This window comes from Ochlerotatus camptorhynchus, unplaced genomic scaffold, assembly GCF_037179485.1.
Source record: "Ochlerotatus camptorhynchus isolate MF236.1 unplaced genomic scaffold, CSIRO-AGI_Acam_v1.1 ptg000370l, whole genome shotgun sequence".
NCBI lineage: Eukaryota > Metazoa > Arthropoda > Insecta > Diptera > Culicidae > Ochlerotatus > Ochlerotatus camptorhynchus.
In genome coordinates, this window is record NW_027040858.1 from 2,646,107 (window position 1) to 2,660,996 (window position 14,890).

The 14,890-nt window shown below is 41.6% G+C and overlaps 1 protein-coding gene and 1 long non-coding RNA gene across 3 annotated transcripts in view; one reads left to right on the plus strand and one right to left on the minus strand.

Moving 5' to 3' along the window:
- The first annotated feature begins 9,331 nt into the window (after positions 1 to 9,331).
- LOC135710113 (uncharacterized) lies at positions 9,332 to 11,111 on the plus strand. The gene is made up of 2 exons (XR_010518392.1): positions 9,332 to 9,508; positions 9,546 to 11,111. It is a non-coding gene; the product is annotated as an uncharacterized LOC135710113 (long non-coding RNA).
- Positions 10,973 to 14,890, minus strand: part of LOC135710079 (mucin-2) — a 189,038-nt gene continuing 185,120 nt past the window's right edge. For both annotated transcript variants that reach the window (XM_065232549.1, XM_065232548.1), the window contains exon 9: positions 10,973 to 11,691. In XM_065232549.1, coding sequence (XP_065088621.1) covers positions 11,641 to 11,691 — 51 coding nt within the window. In that variant the 3' untranslated portion in view covers positions 10,973 to 11,640. The remainder of the gene's footprint in view (positions 11,692 to 14,890) is intronic.

The window sequence follows — 14,890 nt, forward strand, 5'->3', positions numbered from 1 at the left end:
AATCTCCCGTTTTGTTGGAGCTCTTGTAATTACACTCAAACATAAATGTTAGTTTGGGAACGTTTCCACTTTATACAATAATGGTGTTTCCGGTTGATTGCTCCACCCGATTGCTGTTGCCAGTTGCATTTAAATGTGCTTCAATTTACGTATCTGTGCTAGAACCAATTTAGTCCCTCCTCCCCGAGTGACCATGGGCCTCCGTGGAGTTTTTGTGTAAATATGTTTCCCTAGAGTGTAAATACAATTATTGTTAGTAGGCTAAAACAATCAAACCTGAAACTGTTCACAATGAACACTGTAATAATAATGCTGATGATGATGGCAACGGACTGGACAGTGAACGAACGCGTAGGGTGCTAAAAGCAGAAAGAAACGCTAGGTCTACGGTACATATAGCCGATGAAGGAAGCGCAAACAATGAATAGGATGAAAGATTTCCGCATTGACAACTGTTGGTTTATTGGTGGAACGAAAAGAAATCCCATCTTCAGTACCGTAAAACGGTGCATCTTTGGTAATGATAGTAGAATGTATCTTTATCTTTAATGATTAAACTGCGACAGTGAGCATGCATAAGGGCCTATACGCGATGATCGATTCTCTTCATCGATTTTCTCTTTGCATTGCTACAGCTAAGCGCAACAATTTTGTAGAATTTATTCAATGTAGAGTTGTAACAGGTTCCATTGGCTATCAAAAGCAACAGCAAACGCTCCGACAAACGTTAAATCTAGCGAGTTATTAACAAAAGAGAAAATCGATGAAGAGAATCGATCATCGCGTATACGCCCTTATGAATGCTCACTGTCGAACTTATCTTCTGCACTGTTTCCCAATTGGAAACATTGATTTCATTTTGTAGCTACGGGTATTACCTTTGCCATCGTATAGAGCTTTTATATAGTACTAGCTGAGTGTGCCCGGCCGCGCACAGTCGCGGTGACACGCTGTGTGGGATTCTTACCGCACTAAAACCTCCTTGGACGCCTTGCCCTTTTCCCCCGGAACCACTTGTCGTATTACTTCGGAGGGGGCCGTGCATTACGCACCTCACTTTACCTCAGCTAATTGGCGCTTCCAGTTCACTGATCGTCTCTCCAATTTGTGAGCCATTTAGCTCCCAGCGTCGCGTTTTACTCGGTTAACCCCGGTGGTGGATTCAGCCTACTCTGACGGAGAGTTCTCTCGGCTTCGGCTTTCACTTCGCACTTGTGTGAGCACATTACTACTTTCTAGTTGGTCTTCTCGCCATTTTCGCTGCAGCGCTGACATGATCTGCGTTACTACTCTGCTGACGGCGTTAAAGGTGCCCTCCTCTCGACACATTTCTTCGACGACATTCTCCGTGCTAAAGGCGAGCATATCCTTTCGCACAGCTTCAAATCTAGGACATTCGAAGACCACGTGCTCTGGTGATTCTTCCACATTCCCACAATCCGGACAGAAGGGTGACGTTGTGTGTCCGAACCGATGCAGGTACTTCCTGAAGCAACCATGACCAGACAGGAACTGCGTCAAGTGGAAGTTGACTTCTCCATGCTTCCTGTTCCTGTTGTGTGTCCGAACCGATGCAGGTACTTCCTGAAGCAACCATGACCAGACAGGAACTGCGTCAAGTGGAAGTTGACTTCTCCATGCTTCCTGTTCCTGTTGTGTGTCCGAACCGATGCAGGTACTTCCTGAAGCAACCATGACCAGACAGGAACTGCGTCAAGTGGAAGTTGACTTCTCCATGCTTCCTGTTCACCCAGGTCGAAAGAATCGGTATTAGCCTGTGTGACACCGTTCGTACCATTTTTCGTACACCTCTGGTTTCTCTCGTCATATATCACTCGTAGTCCTCCGCCAAGGTGATGCCGATTGGGATCATACCGGCGATAACGCATACTGCTTCCATCGAAATGGTTCTGCACGCACTCACGACTCGCATGGCCATGAACCGCAACGTACTACTCAATTTCCTTTGGTTCTGCTTCGTTTTCAGCGCTTCAATCCAGGCTGGACCTCCGTACCTTAGTATCGATCAGGACACACTAGCCAGAAGACGCCTCTTGCTGCTGCTTGGACCAGAATTGTTCGGCATGATTCTGGCTATTGCGTTGATGACCTTCGCCGCCTTCTCGCAAGCATACCTGTGGGCTATCTGCAGCTTCGCTCCTTGCATCCAGTTACCAATCATATCTATCGCCTCGGTCGCCAGCATTTCCACTTCTTTCAGCGTCTCACCGGTTACCGTCAAGACGACATCGTCCGCAAAGCCAACGATCTCAATTCCTATGGTCAGATTGAGCGTCAGCATGCCATTGTACATTCCGTTCCACAACGTGGGACCTAGAATTGAGCCAACAGTGAAGCTTTCCACCAATTCCTAATCGGTCAAACTTGGCCAGGGCAATATCGTGATCCATTTTATCGAAAGCAGCCGACAGATCCGTACTCGCAAAAAAAAAATATCAGAAAATGATGAACGAGAGCCGTGAACAAGTTCACGGTGTACATTTAATTCTAGGCGCGGACCGTGAGCTAAGGGAACGGATTTTTTCCGAGTATAAATCGCATCTACTTGCGAGCCTTTCTCCGTTTGGCGAACGACGAAAAAAGTGAATGTCACTATGATGAGATATATTGCGAGCATTCCTGTGATAAAAAGTCCAGGACAATCAGTTCGAAAAGTTTTGACGACGCACACAAGGCGGCAATACCTCGATATTTAGTTGGAAATAGTACGCTTGCATTCTTTTTTTATGAACTGGGAAAACGAATGAGTTTTTCCAGTAGCTACCCAACAAACATTAGGCGTTGAATAAGAGCTTAATAAGCTAACAACATGCTTCTTCAGCTAAAAAATAGCTTATTCAGTTGTCGATCAACTCAAATTGTTTGTTGGGTAGGGAATACACCAGAAGCCAACGAAGAATCAAATATTGATACTAACGGAGATGTAATTTTTAAGGATAATGGCTGGAACTTTTCAATCGTTTTGCTACGGCTAGGACAACATCGGTTGTTTTCGGATGGTGAGGACCTATGCTGTCCATAATCGCAAGTCAGTCTCATCTGTAAAAACCTGGAAATGAGAAAACAGCGTCCAAAGATTTTACAAGTTTTCTGATTTGACACTTATTTTATAGGGATAAATTTAAAAATAAACGTACAATGTGTTACCGTTTGTAACATTTGTTGATGTATTTCTGTATGTTTATCGTATTCTGCATGTCCATTTAAATTTGAATAATAATTGCCAATTTGATACCCCTAGTTTAAGTACACTATACAATACCACAGTTTACTACCAACTGCTGGAATAGGTGATGAGCCAACAAATTGAGTTCAGTGGAACATAAGAGAATGGGTACAAGAAGTACAGAGAAAGGGAACGGCGAGTAGCACGGAAACTTCTTCCGCGACTTGCCAAGTAAACTCAAACAAGAGCAGTTGCATAAGCTAAAACCCGTTAAAAGTTTATTGAAGAAGAGTAAGAGTGTCGTAGTAGCAGGAGTGGATAGAGAGAGAGAGAGAGAGAGACAGGACACGTTAGTTATGAGGGTAGCTTTTGGTGAAGAACTGGCCTCTCGACGATACCGAGGTTGGACTCGGTAAGATAAGGATTTGGGTTCCACCCCAAATGGTACCGAGCAGCCCTAATAAAAATTGTATGGTTAATTTGCTTAACGACGTGTTCTGGGTATCATCCAAACCATTTGTGGAATAGTTCAATGATTTGGGCTATCGTTCGTTTATGGTTATTTTTATTAGGGAGGTCTCCACACACCCGTGAAATCCAAGTCCGCCATCTCCAAGCCTGGAACCACAGACTCCACAGACCACAGCCAACATTTCGCCAGAGTCCGCCATTGTGCTAACCGACCGGCGTCGCCAGACGCTTTCACCGAGTTTTCATCAGCCTCACTGTTTCCCGCCACCAAGCTAGCCACCGTCATCGAGACCACCACCACCAGTACCATCACCCCCACCAGTAAATTCCAGCAGCCACCGGCCGGTCAGGTATTACACCCCCCCCCCCCCACACACACACACACCATGTTAAATAAGGGAAATAAATGGTAAAATTGTATTTCACCAGCTTCTTTTTACTACACCTTATCCGAGGTCTGATTTGCCGAGTAAAGGACACCAGCCGACCTTGAGACTCAGAAATAGTTCTCCAGCTCTGCTAGCCATTAAAAGAGGTTGTTGTATAACCCACCCTCACTGGTAGGCCGTTGCTTTGCCAAGCCCGCCGAGGTGTTTGTCCTGGTAGCCCCCTAGATACCCCACCCTAGCAGCAACAAATGTGATAGAATGCATCTATATTTACCAAAAAGTATTGGATAAAATTTCGTGCAATTTTTATTTTATGGCCAAAATCTGAGTGGGACTGACTTGCGATTACATTTAACGTCAATGAGAAAAATAACCGCAAGTCAGTCACAATTCCATGACGATGCTGCATAAACTAATGCACAGTATTGAACAGTAGAAATATACCATGGTCCCATAGAACGTTATTATATGTTTCTGGATTTGTTCCGCTAATTCCAGAGCAATGGCCGGAACATATTCCGGTGAGTATGGGTCTTCACCAGACCAGAGCCAAACATGATGAGTGACCAGCACCATGTTGACCACACCCGGACATGTTTCGGGTATTCCCGGGGAAGTGGTAAATCGTTTTTAAATCAAAATCTATCAAACGATACATCAAATCACATGAAAATTCAAAGCCATATCCATTGGCGGTCAAACTGAGTATCGTAAGAACTATATTGGCCACATCCGGACATGTTCTAGATACCCTAGGGAACGTGGACAAAATCTATCTTGAGACAATCTCATGATGCAATTTAATCGGTAGTTCCCCGTTGGACATGATTGAAGGAAGTCTGGTCTCTCTTCGTTGATCACTAACATAGCGCCAAAATCCTTTCGGTTTCTATTTAAGACTCCGTTGTAAACGATTTCGATGTGCGTGAAATAGCTGCTTATTCTGTCTTTTAGATATACCCCATTGGCTCTTAGGATACGGGATTTCGACGACGCAGTTTTTGCTTTACTGAGTTTTTTCGATGCTTTCCTTTTAACCCTTTTTTAGACGTTTCAAACGACAGTTGGTCCAGACAGGGTAACCTTGTTTTTTTGTAGCTTCTATGGAACAAACAGATCGATTGCGTACAGTAATATGTTACAAACAGTGCTAGCAGCTAAGTATTAGCTCAGCCCAATACCTATGAGATAGGAGTACATACTGGCGTAATAGGCTTTACTGAAGTCGAAGTATATGGTATTAGCACTAGCATCTGTAACACACGCCTCTCAGCCTGCGAGATCTCGACCACCGAATACGCTTCCTGTCTCTAAAAACGAGTGGCTTAAGCGCCACCTCCGAAGAGGACCACTCGTCAAGGTTTGATTTGCCCGGCAATAAACCCAACCTCAGGGCGGGTTTATGAATGGAAGAGACCGAAATTTAGTTTAAGAGCGATTCAGCAGACTGAAATTCCATGAGAGATTGAGATGCTCACAAACAGAGGCCGCTTCCCATGGTCTTAAGCGAAAGTTGAAGTTAACCGTCGTTCTACCGTAACACAAAACCCCACTCACATTTATCATCACTGGAGGAACTCTCCCTTTCAGATTTCCTCCCCCGATCCTGACACGTGAGTGCGGAGACTGTTTTCCCAGGCAGTCCAACCTGGAGTAAATTCGATTACAACAAAAATAACGCAAAATAGAACGACCGAAACGTGAAGAATCTAACCAACAAAAATTAACATTACGGAGAAAGCTTTTACTTTACGAAAACAACATTTATTTCATGGCTAAATAACGGATATCATTTATGATTTATTCGTATTCCTAACCTAGGTTTATTCATGACTCTTGTTCCTTTCCCATTTTTGTTCGTTTGTTTGCTAGCTCTCCCTTAAGGTGTGTGTGGTATCCTGATCTGTTTCTAGCGATTACTAGCCTAACTTGCTAATTTTCTTCGAGCTCATGTGTTTGTGTGTGTGTGTGGAGATTCGCATGCGTTAATTTACTCACGGTAGTCATTGTCGTCGCTGCTTCACCCGTGTCGGCACAGAAGCATCCCTTTGTCGGAGGGAGGTCGGCAAAGTAGCAGCCTATTCAAACGGTGGTGGTGTTGCACATTGCACCCCGGACTGATATGGTGCGGAAATTCGCAATCGAACCCTCGAATTGGTACTGAACTAGCGCCGACTGCCGGTGGCGCAAATGTCAACGAGGGGATCGTCGAAGACGAATAATGTACGTGGGTTCACGTGGTTGACATTGGCAGATTTGGCCAACGCTCTGCCGGAGAACAGTTAACGGTGTCTCCCTTCCGAATTCTCCCCCGAACCGGGAACCTTGAAGTTGAAGCGTGGGGCCTAGAGAGCGCGATTTATATCCTCGACTGCGGTGTGCCGAGCAAAGCCATCTATCGCTAGAAGCGATGCGGTGCAAACTCCAATCTGCACAACTTGATCCTACACAAAAACGATCCTAAACAAAAAGCCGTCGAACGGCTGTTCGACACATTCAGTTACATCTCCACACAAAAGACACTATTCACCTTACCTTTCTATAACTTTGCACACACAATAAGTGGACCGCACGGAACTTTTTACCTACAGTTTGCACTCTACAGGCTAACGGAAAGGAACAAAGATGTAACATTAAAATCGGTCGGACTCCTCACATTTTTAACTTCACATACCACGAAAAACACACCGCGACACTAAGTACACTTAAGTACTAATTACTAGCACTCCCGCCTCTTCCACGGTTCAAGTCAAAGTGAACGAGTAGAAGTTCCAGATACCCTCAGATAGGCGTGATTTCAACGGTCATCGTGGCCGAAAGTACGTCAAATTACCAAAGTAATTCAACGACCTTTCAAACGACAATTTTCAACATCTTTCTCTAAAGAACATTCAATGCTACATCTCTTTCCTTATCATGCAATTTCAGTATACTATCTTGCTCCAATCTATTTTCGGTTATTCTTTTATAAGAGAGAACGGTTCGGATTCGAACCCCGGACTTTGACGAACAGGTAGCGTATTCGGGTCAAATGGAGTGAATTAGCTGAACGTATCGGGAACTTGTTGGTTTTTGTATGGCAAGTGTAACTATATATAATAGACCTGTTCATTTTAAACGAAATGTTCGGAATGTAACGGGTCAACCGTGATTACTGTTCGTCATGTTAATTTAAACTTTTGTGCAAATTTTCAGCAAAATCGGTGTTGATTTAGAGGTGCTTCTAGTTAATTTTATGTTTTCAAGGTAATTTACGGCTTATAATATTTGTATCTCGAGACTGAAACAACGAAAGCTGCTGTAACAACTTTCATAGCAAAGTTTAATGTGTCATGTATCAACTTTGTAACCAAAGGTTGACTATTCGAAGTGATTTTATTGAAGTTTGACTTAGTTTCATGCTCGAAGATATCTTAAAAAGTGAAGAATTTTAAAGTAGGGGAATTTACGTATTCTCGGCAACCTAAGCAGCGACCTTCTTTCTATAGCCTTTTTCTCTATGGAACGCACACATGTGCAGTATTGGTTTGTTTACAATCTTTTGCTGCCAGCTGCACTAACAATTTCAGTCGAAAGAATTGTCAAAAACTGTTTTGAAACGCTTTTACAAAGCTCCAATCTTCTCTAGTGAGAGCGAGTATTGTCGGCAACCAGTTTTTCTTCGGCAACCGTTCCATTTGAATTGCATGTAAATCTGCTGTTCTATTATCGGCAACTCGAAATCAGCTCCAATTTGTAGTGCGTGTGTTGCATTTCAAGAAAACCTTGCTAGATTGCTTTTTCTCAGTGGTAAAAATATAGTCAAATTGAAGCTGAAAGCATAAAGAATCGTTTGCATGCATTCAGCGAAGTGTTTTCGTAAGAAAATCCAGTGAAAATAGTGTTTCAATTTGGGTTGCCGAAAATAGTCTGTCATGCCGAAGCCGTCATTTCCCCTATTTGTTCTACGAATTTTCCACCCATATGATATAAAAATGTGTAGTGTACGGCATAATGTTCCTCATATTGTTCTAAAAGTTTCGTTCCAACATAGTTTTCGTGTATATTTCATAGATTGAGAGATAAAAATGAGAAAAGAGGCCGTTTAGCTAAAATTCACAAGACAACAGAACCAATAAAAGTCAATTAGATTGACAGAACATAGTTGCATTGCTTTTCAATGACGACCGATGACTGTTTCATTGATATATGATTTTTTCATAAATATGAATCCTCAGTAGACGTGTTTTTTATCAAAGGCTAGTGTCACTCGAACCATAACAGCAATTTATAAAATAACGAACATTTTGAATGGCAAATCAAAAAGATGACGCAAAACAACAAAAGTTCACTTTTTCACAAGAAACAAATACCAGTTGGTTCACAGTACCACGTGCACAGAATGCATATGACAGATAGGATTTTAAAGTCAGTGCCTGCTATTAAATTGTATTTAAATCATAAGTTCCACTGATTTCTTTCAAGCCATCCTTTGAAAAGCAAAATTAAAAAACAATTTTCAACCGTAATTCATGCCAAAATATATATAAAAAAAAGTTTTAGACCCCCCGATAGAACATTTCGAGGTTGGTCTTATTTGAAAGGGGAGAGTATAAGCTTCCGTTTGGTGAGTGTTTAAGCGATACTGATTTTTTTTTAATTAAAGTTGTTCTACCAGAGACACCGTGTACAGACTAGGAAGTTGGACCCCAGATAAGCCAACTTAGCGATTGGCACAGACTGAACACTGAACAATTACAATAGGAGGTAAAGTTTGTGTATGACACACAAAATCTGTCAATTTCGCTTCCAGAGTGTCACTATTTGCGATTAGCTATAACGAATAGCACTCATTCATGACGATTACTCATTACAGCTAAAATAGCTAATTGTGACCCCCTGAAAGCAAAATTGATTGATTTTATGTGTCACACACAAACTTTACTTTCTCTTCTTGCATCTTACATATAAAAATTATTATTATAATATCTCATAGTTTCATAATTTTGAAAAGTAGTATTTTAGCTATAATGAGTATGTTCAGGCCTGATCCCGTACATCAAATTTAACAGAGATTTTTTTGCACAACTGTAAAGAAAGAGGAAATCGATTGGGAAAATCGATCAAAACAGATAGCACCTTTTGAATGGTTAGTCTAGATATATTTTTTTAGCAGTGTTCGACCACAAAAAACTTTTTTCTTCACGCAATTCAAGCTCAAATTCTCTTCCTGCGCGTTTTTTTTTTGTGTAGCTCACGTGAGGCAGGATATTTCGGATGAATCACTTCCCGGCCCGCATTCAATAGTAATTGTTTATTGCAAATTCCAACTATCCTCAATATGCAATGTACTTACACAAAAGAGACAAAATGAGATATGATCCTTTCGGACGATGATTCTTAGATGATAAGAGTTCTGTTTCCGATAATAGGTATAGGTAGTATTGCTTGATTCGATCCTGGTGGATGTGCTCCTACTAAAGTTGAGCAGTGTTTTGGGGGGGCTGTATATGCCATAGCGCTTGCTTAGCTTACTCATAGGACGTAGGTGTAGGTAGTTAACAGTGTTTTAATTTGCCATCCGTCTCGGTCAAGCAAACACGAAATATTAGATGGAACAGGCCGTAGCTTCTGAAGCCACGGGAAACTGCTCCGGAAAGATCGGAAATCTGATTCAACAATATAACAATAAGGAATTATACACGTGATTTTGTTTGTTTGTTTGAGTGTATGTGTGGTGTGTGTGTGTGTGGGTACGTATGATCCCCAATCTTACAAACTATAAGCTGCTGCTTTGAAATTTCCGCCGTAAATATTCACCGCTCTTTGCCCGGAAAGCAGGAAATCTTTCTTCATCAACGTGTGTGTTTGTTGGCCCTAATCCTAGCTGGATTCTCAGTCCAGTCCAGTTTGTATTTATTTTCGGTTGTTTTTTTTTTTTAATTTATGAGAGTATGTATAAATAGTACTATAACTGCAAATTGCGCGCGTGATTTTCGTTTTCAAATCAATGCTAAAGCCTGTTTTGCCCTATTTTGTTTCGATTTTAAGAAAATATCCACTTGGTAGGAAATCTCTAAATATTAATTATCACAATTTTCTATACAAGTGTTTATGCGTATGCGTGTGTTTGTGTGTGGGTGTGTAAGAATAATCTTTAACGTAGAGCGCTGTGATAGCAATTTAGTAGTAGTAGAGTAGCACCACAGACGAAAAACAAACCCATACGATATGACACTTCCTTCCCTTCCGACGAAATTTGTTCTACTTTTCACCTATTTGCTAACCTTTCTTTAGAAATATTTACGCATCTCCTGCTTTTTGTAGGTAATTGCCTAATGCTAATATTGCAACGGTTTCACACGCACTATTACAGTAGACCGTGTGTTGATTCTTCGCTTCCCGCCAGCAATCCGAAGCACACGAAATTTCCCCCAATGCCCACATAAAGCGGATACAGTGCTTCTGAGCACTTTATCAGCACTATTAGATCCATTCGGGTGAAATTGTGCACTTTGTAACTACCGCGGGATCTTCTCCTATCTAACTAACCATTAACCTAACCGATTAAAGAAAACCAAAAAAGTTACAAATTCTCTCCGGATATAAATCTATACATCTAGATAGGTACCCTTACGCGTTCTAGTAGGAGTTTGTTGTAAATTGTTTATTCCTTCAAATAACAAAACAAAACAAAAAATAGCGTCTATCAAATAACCACGATACGATAGGTTTCTCTTACTTCCGAGGTGGGGTGCAGAATTGAACAGTGCAATCTTGTATGTGTATGTGTGTTTGTGTGGGAAAAATAGTATACAATTGCATAAATGTTCTGTATAAAGGAAAATTTGCTATAACTTTACAAAAGGATTCTCATTCGCGTGTGTCGTCCCTGTTGATGCGAACGTTTCCGTCATTCGCATCGTTGTATTGTTTTTTTTTCTTCTGTCGATAATTTTAGTCTCTATCCCACTAGAGATTAAAATCAAGTATTATGAGTTGCTTACGGGTTGGCTGTGTATCGCTTATGCCATCTTGCGGTACAGTTCTGAAACGAATCTTCGAAACCGGTTCTTCACCGTCGCCGAAGATTCGCATCAGTCCCATGCCAGTTGGCAAAAGAGAAAAAAAATGGTTGGCCAATTCCCCGCGCTGGGCCATTCGACTCCTTTCGTGGTTGTAGTGTGCGTGGGTGTATGTGTGTATAAGGGTTCGTATAGGAGGACTATTGTCGAGGAGAACTATTGCTTACGTTGCTGGGTATTTCTCAGGGTCATTTTAGAAGACAATTTTTTAAAAATTTGTCAGAGAACTAAAAAAAAAATGGGTTAAACTTTTGAGAAATACCGGGGTAGCAGTCAGAGCAGGTTTGAAAGTCCAAAGACTAGACCGGATCTTAGATCCGGTTGTAATAACTAAATTTTGCAAAGAGCAACGAGGAGCTCTTTTTGATTTGGGCTGCGCTGCTTCATTATCTACTAAACTATCGATTGCACTTTTTCCAATTAAGATAACGCCAATAGTTGAGGCCGTCGTTGCGGCTTCGTTGCAGCCTCTGATGCAGCTATCGTCGTTCGAATGTACTCACAATACTTGATTTTAAATGAGTCGTTCTCATGTTTCTATCGTCGGCCCCGTCAGCTTGGTGGCGTACACGTTGGCAACCTGAAAGGAAAAGGGGAATTGAGACGATTACAACAAACTATTTTTATCAGACGATAAATGTACTACGAAGGTTTGAAAAACAAATCCGGAGAACTTTGAGATTTGGGCGTAATTTCTTTTATAAACAAACACGTCAATCACCGATTTCTCGTGAATTAAAGGTCAATCTCGTTAAAAAACTATACCAAATGATACAGGAACCATTCCTCTACCTGTTTGTGCTGTTAGTTTTTTAGATAAAGCTTTAATTCGCGAGAAATTAAAAAAAAATTACGCCCTAATCTCGATGTTCTCCGGAAATGTTCTCTGTGTATACGGCAAGAGGGTCTAAATAGTTAACAAAGTCAACATGAATTTTACCATTTACTGCGTCAGAGTACCCTTTCGAGTTGGCAAACCGATTGGGACACCGGAAATCTTGGACGGTGGTTACATTCAATTATTTCTAATGTCTCTTCGAGAGTGTGGTTTAAAGACTTGGGCTTAAGTTGTAACTTCATTCGCGTGATGAGTAGACTTATGTCCAACCACTACTCGCTAGATGCGCATCTCCATAGAATAAACCTAGTGGACAGCAACATCTGTCGGTGTGGGTACATCGATCACGCAGTTTGGCAATGTACGGAATGACGTCGCCAGAAAGCGACTTTTGAATACCCTCGAGGCCCAAGGAAGACAACCCTATATCCCTATCAGAGACGTGTTGGGTACCCGCGATCTCTGCTATATTCAGTCGATTTATGCAGTTAAGCAACCCAACTAACAATTTTCACAATGTAAACGCTTTACTCATTTCATTTATACAGTCTCAAGCTCTATTCAAACGTTATACGATATGAGGAAACCTTTACTCAACCTCTATACAAGCAAATATGGCGAACTTAGTCAGCTACTTATGGCTGTTGGAACGGTCGGGAGAAGCTCTTATTGCATATCCATTAACGCTTCTATACAGCTGTTATCCTGCTGTTTTAGTTGTGTGTGAACTTGAAAGGCGCTTATTCAACCTTTTCCCGGTTATCCAATAATCACTACACAGCTTTCTCTTGAAGCCGGGTTAAATACTGTTTACGCTTTTTTATGAAGGAATTTATTGAGTTTATTTTGCTGTGAATCAAATTAATCGAAATTAGTTACAAATCAAATTATTTACCCTGCACCGGAACCTGGAATCGAACTCGAGGCGACCTCATTGGCAAACCTTGACACTACCAACTGTGCTACGCCAACACTTTGAACTTATGTAAACAAATCAACATTCCCTTCTGCAACAAAATCACTGAGTAGAGGCTTTATAATATCGCACATGAATCACTTTTCTCGACTAGTTATAAAAGAGCAGAGTAAAAGCTGTAAAACTGCACACGTCTAAAAATAAACCTAGTTGACTGTGAAAATGCTTCCGAAGTTGCTCTAACACAGTTTATAAGCTGAGTACAGGTTGTTTAGTTGTTGAAAAAACACTTTTGATGTTTATGTTATTCAGCAAGAGTGGTTGGTTGTCTAGAAGCCATCAAATAAGTAATATATTCACTTTGTTAACTTTGTCTTGCCGCTACAAGTGGAAAGTTGATTAGTGTGTGTATAGAAGTGACATTAGCGTTTGTTGGCTGATGTTATTCAGTGCGACTGACAAATTGAATAATGGTTGTGAGAAAGTTGAGTAAACGCTCTCCAAAACTATTTTGCTAGCTTTTGCTTGTAGCTGTATCTGCAGCTTCTTTTCAGCTACTTTACAGCACAACGCTGGAAAAGTTGGCTTACAAAGCTGAAAATGTTAGTTGGGAAATCTCCTTTATCTTTTGTCTCTCCTTAATAGTTTTGACGTAGGACTACGTCTGTGATTTCTATATGGGGGTACACTTTGTGAAAACCGAAAATGGAACATGTAACGAAATTATGAAAGATTTTGAACGTTAATAACTCAGCTGCCCCTGGACCAATTTCAATAATTTTATCACCAATCGCTCAGAAATATTTCTACGCATCAATAACAATGCTACCGACTGTTTATGTTCCAGAATCCTATTGAATAGGTGGTAAATGTCAACCATTGTCCAAAAGTATCGAATTAACTAACAAATGCACCAAACTACGTACATGCATATGCTGCTTCCCCAACACAGCCATCAGAGAATCGTTTCTTGGCGAAACATGTCGAAGTGGCATTCGCCTCTGATCTTCGGGCGTGTGCGAATAGGGAGGATGCAATTGCGTAACATTTTGCACACTCATTGTCATATTCAGTACCACACGCCCCCAACGACCGGCTCGACAGCGTATTGGGATCCTTACGCGGCTTTAGGTGGACCAAGGAACGACGATATTCCGCCCCGTTGACGTTTACCAAGTAGGATCTGTCGTTGTATCTATGGAAAATCATTCCTGGCGTCCAAAGTTTCGAAAATTCAGGATGCGCTTGAACGTATACCGGAGAACTAATATCCAGCTCCGGTAATTTTTGTGTCTTCCCATCATAATGCAATTTCGATTGTTTACGGTTCTTTTCTATTCTAGCGGGAACATCCTCCACCACCTTCGGAAGTAGATTAGTTGCGGCTGTAGGAACACCACAGCGAGTTGAGCGTGACAGCAAACGCGCAGCCGGACTAGAACCAATTTTGTTTGGAATGTTGCGCCAGTGAAGCAATGCATACCAGAAGTCAGATCCACTTTCTTTTGCTTTCTTCATCAGGTTTTTTGCGATTTTGACTGCAGCCTCTGCCTTTCCATTGGCTTGTTGGTGATGGGGAGCTGATGAAGCCAATTCGAAGTCCCAATCTACAGCAAACCTGATCATCTTTTGGCTAGTGAAATTTGTACCGTTATCTGTAACGACCCTTTGTGGTACTCCGTAGCGAGAAAAATTTTGCGTACACGCAGCGATTACAGATTCGGGAGTCAAATGTCAACCGTGATCAGAAACTTACATTTGGACCCATTCATTTCGGCAAAGAAGACGTCCATGGAAATAAGCTGGAACGGATACACGGGGATCTCGTGACTTTTCATCGGCGGATTCTGTTGTGACGGTGCATACTTAGCACATACTGCACATCCTTTCACCAAATCCTTGATTTGGGAGGTCATCCTCGGCCAGAACAGATTAGCACAAGCCAACCTCAACGTAGCTTCTATTCCATTGTGGCTTGCGTGGCAGCTCTCAATCAACTTTTTGCGAAGAACTTGCGGAACCAGA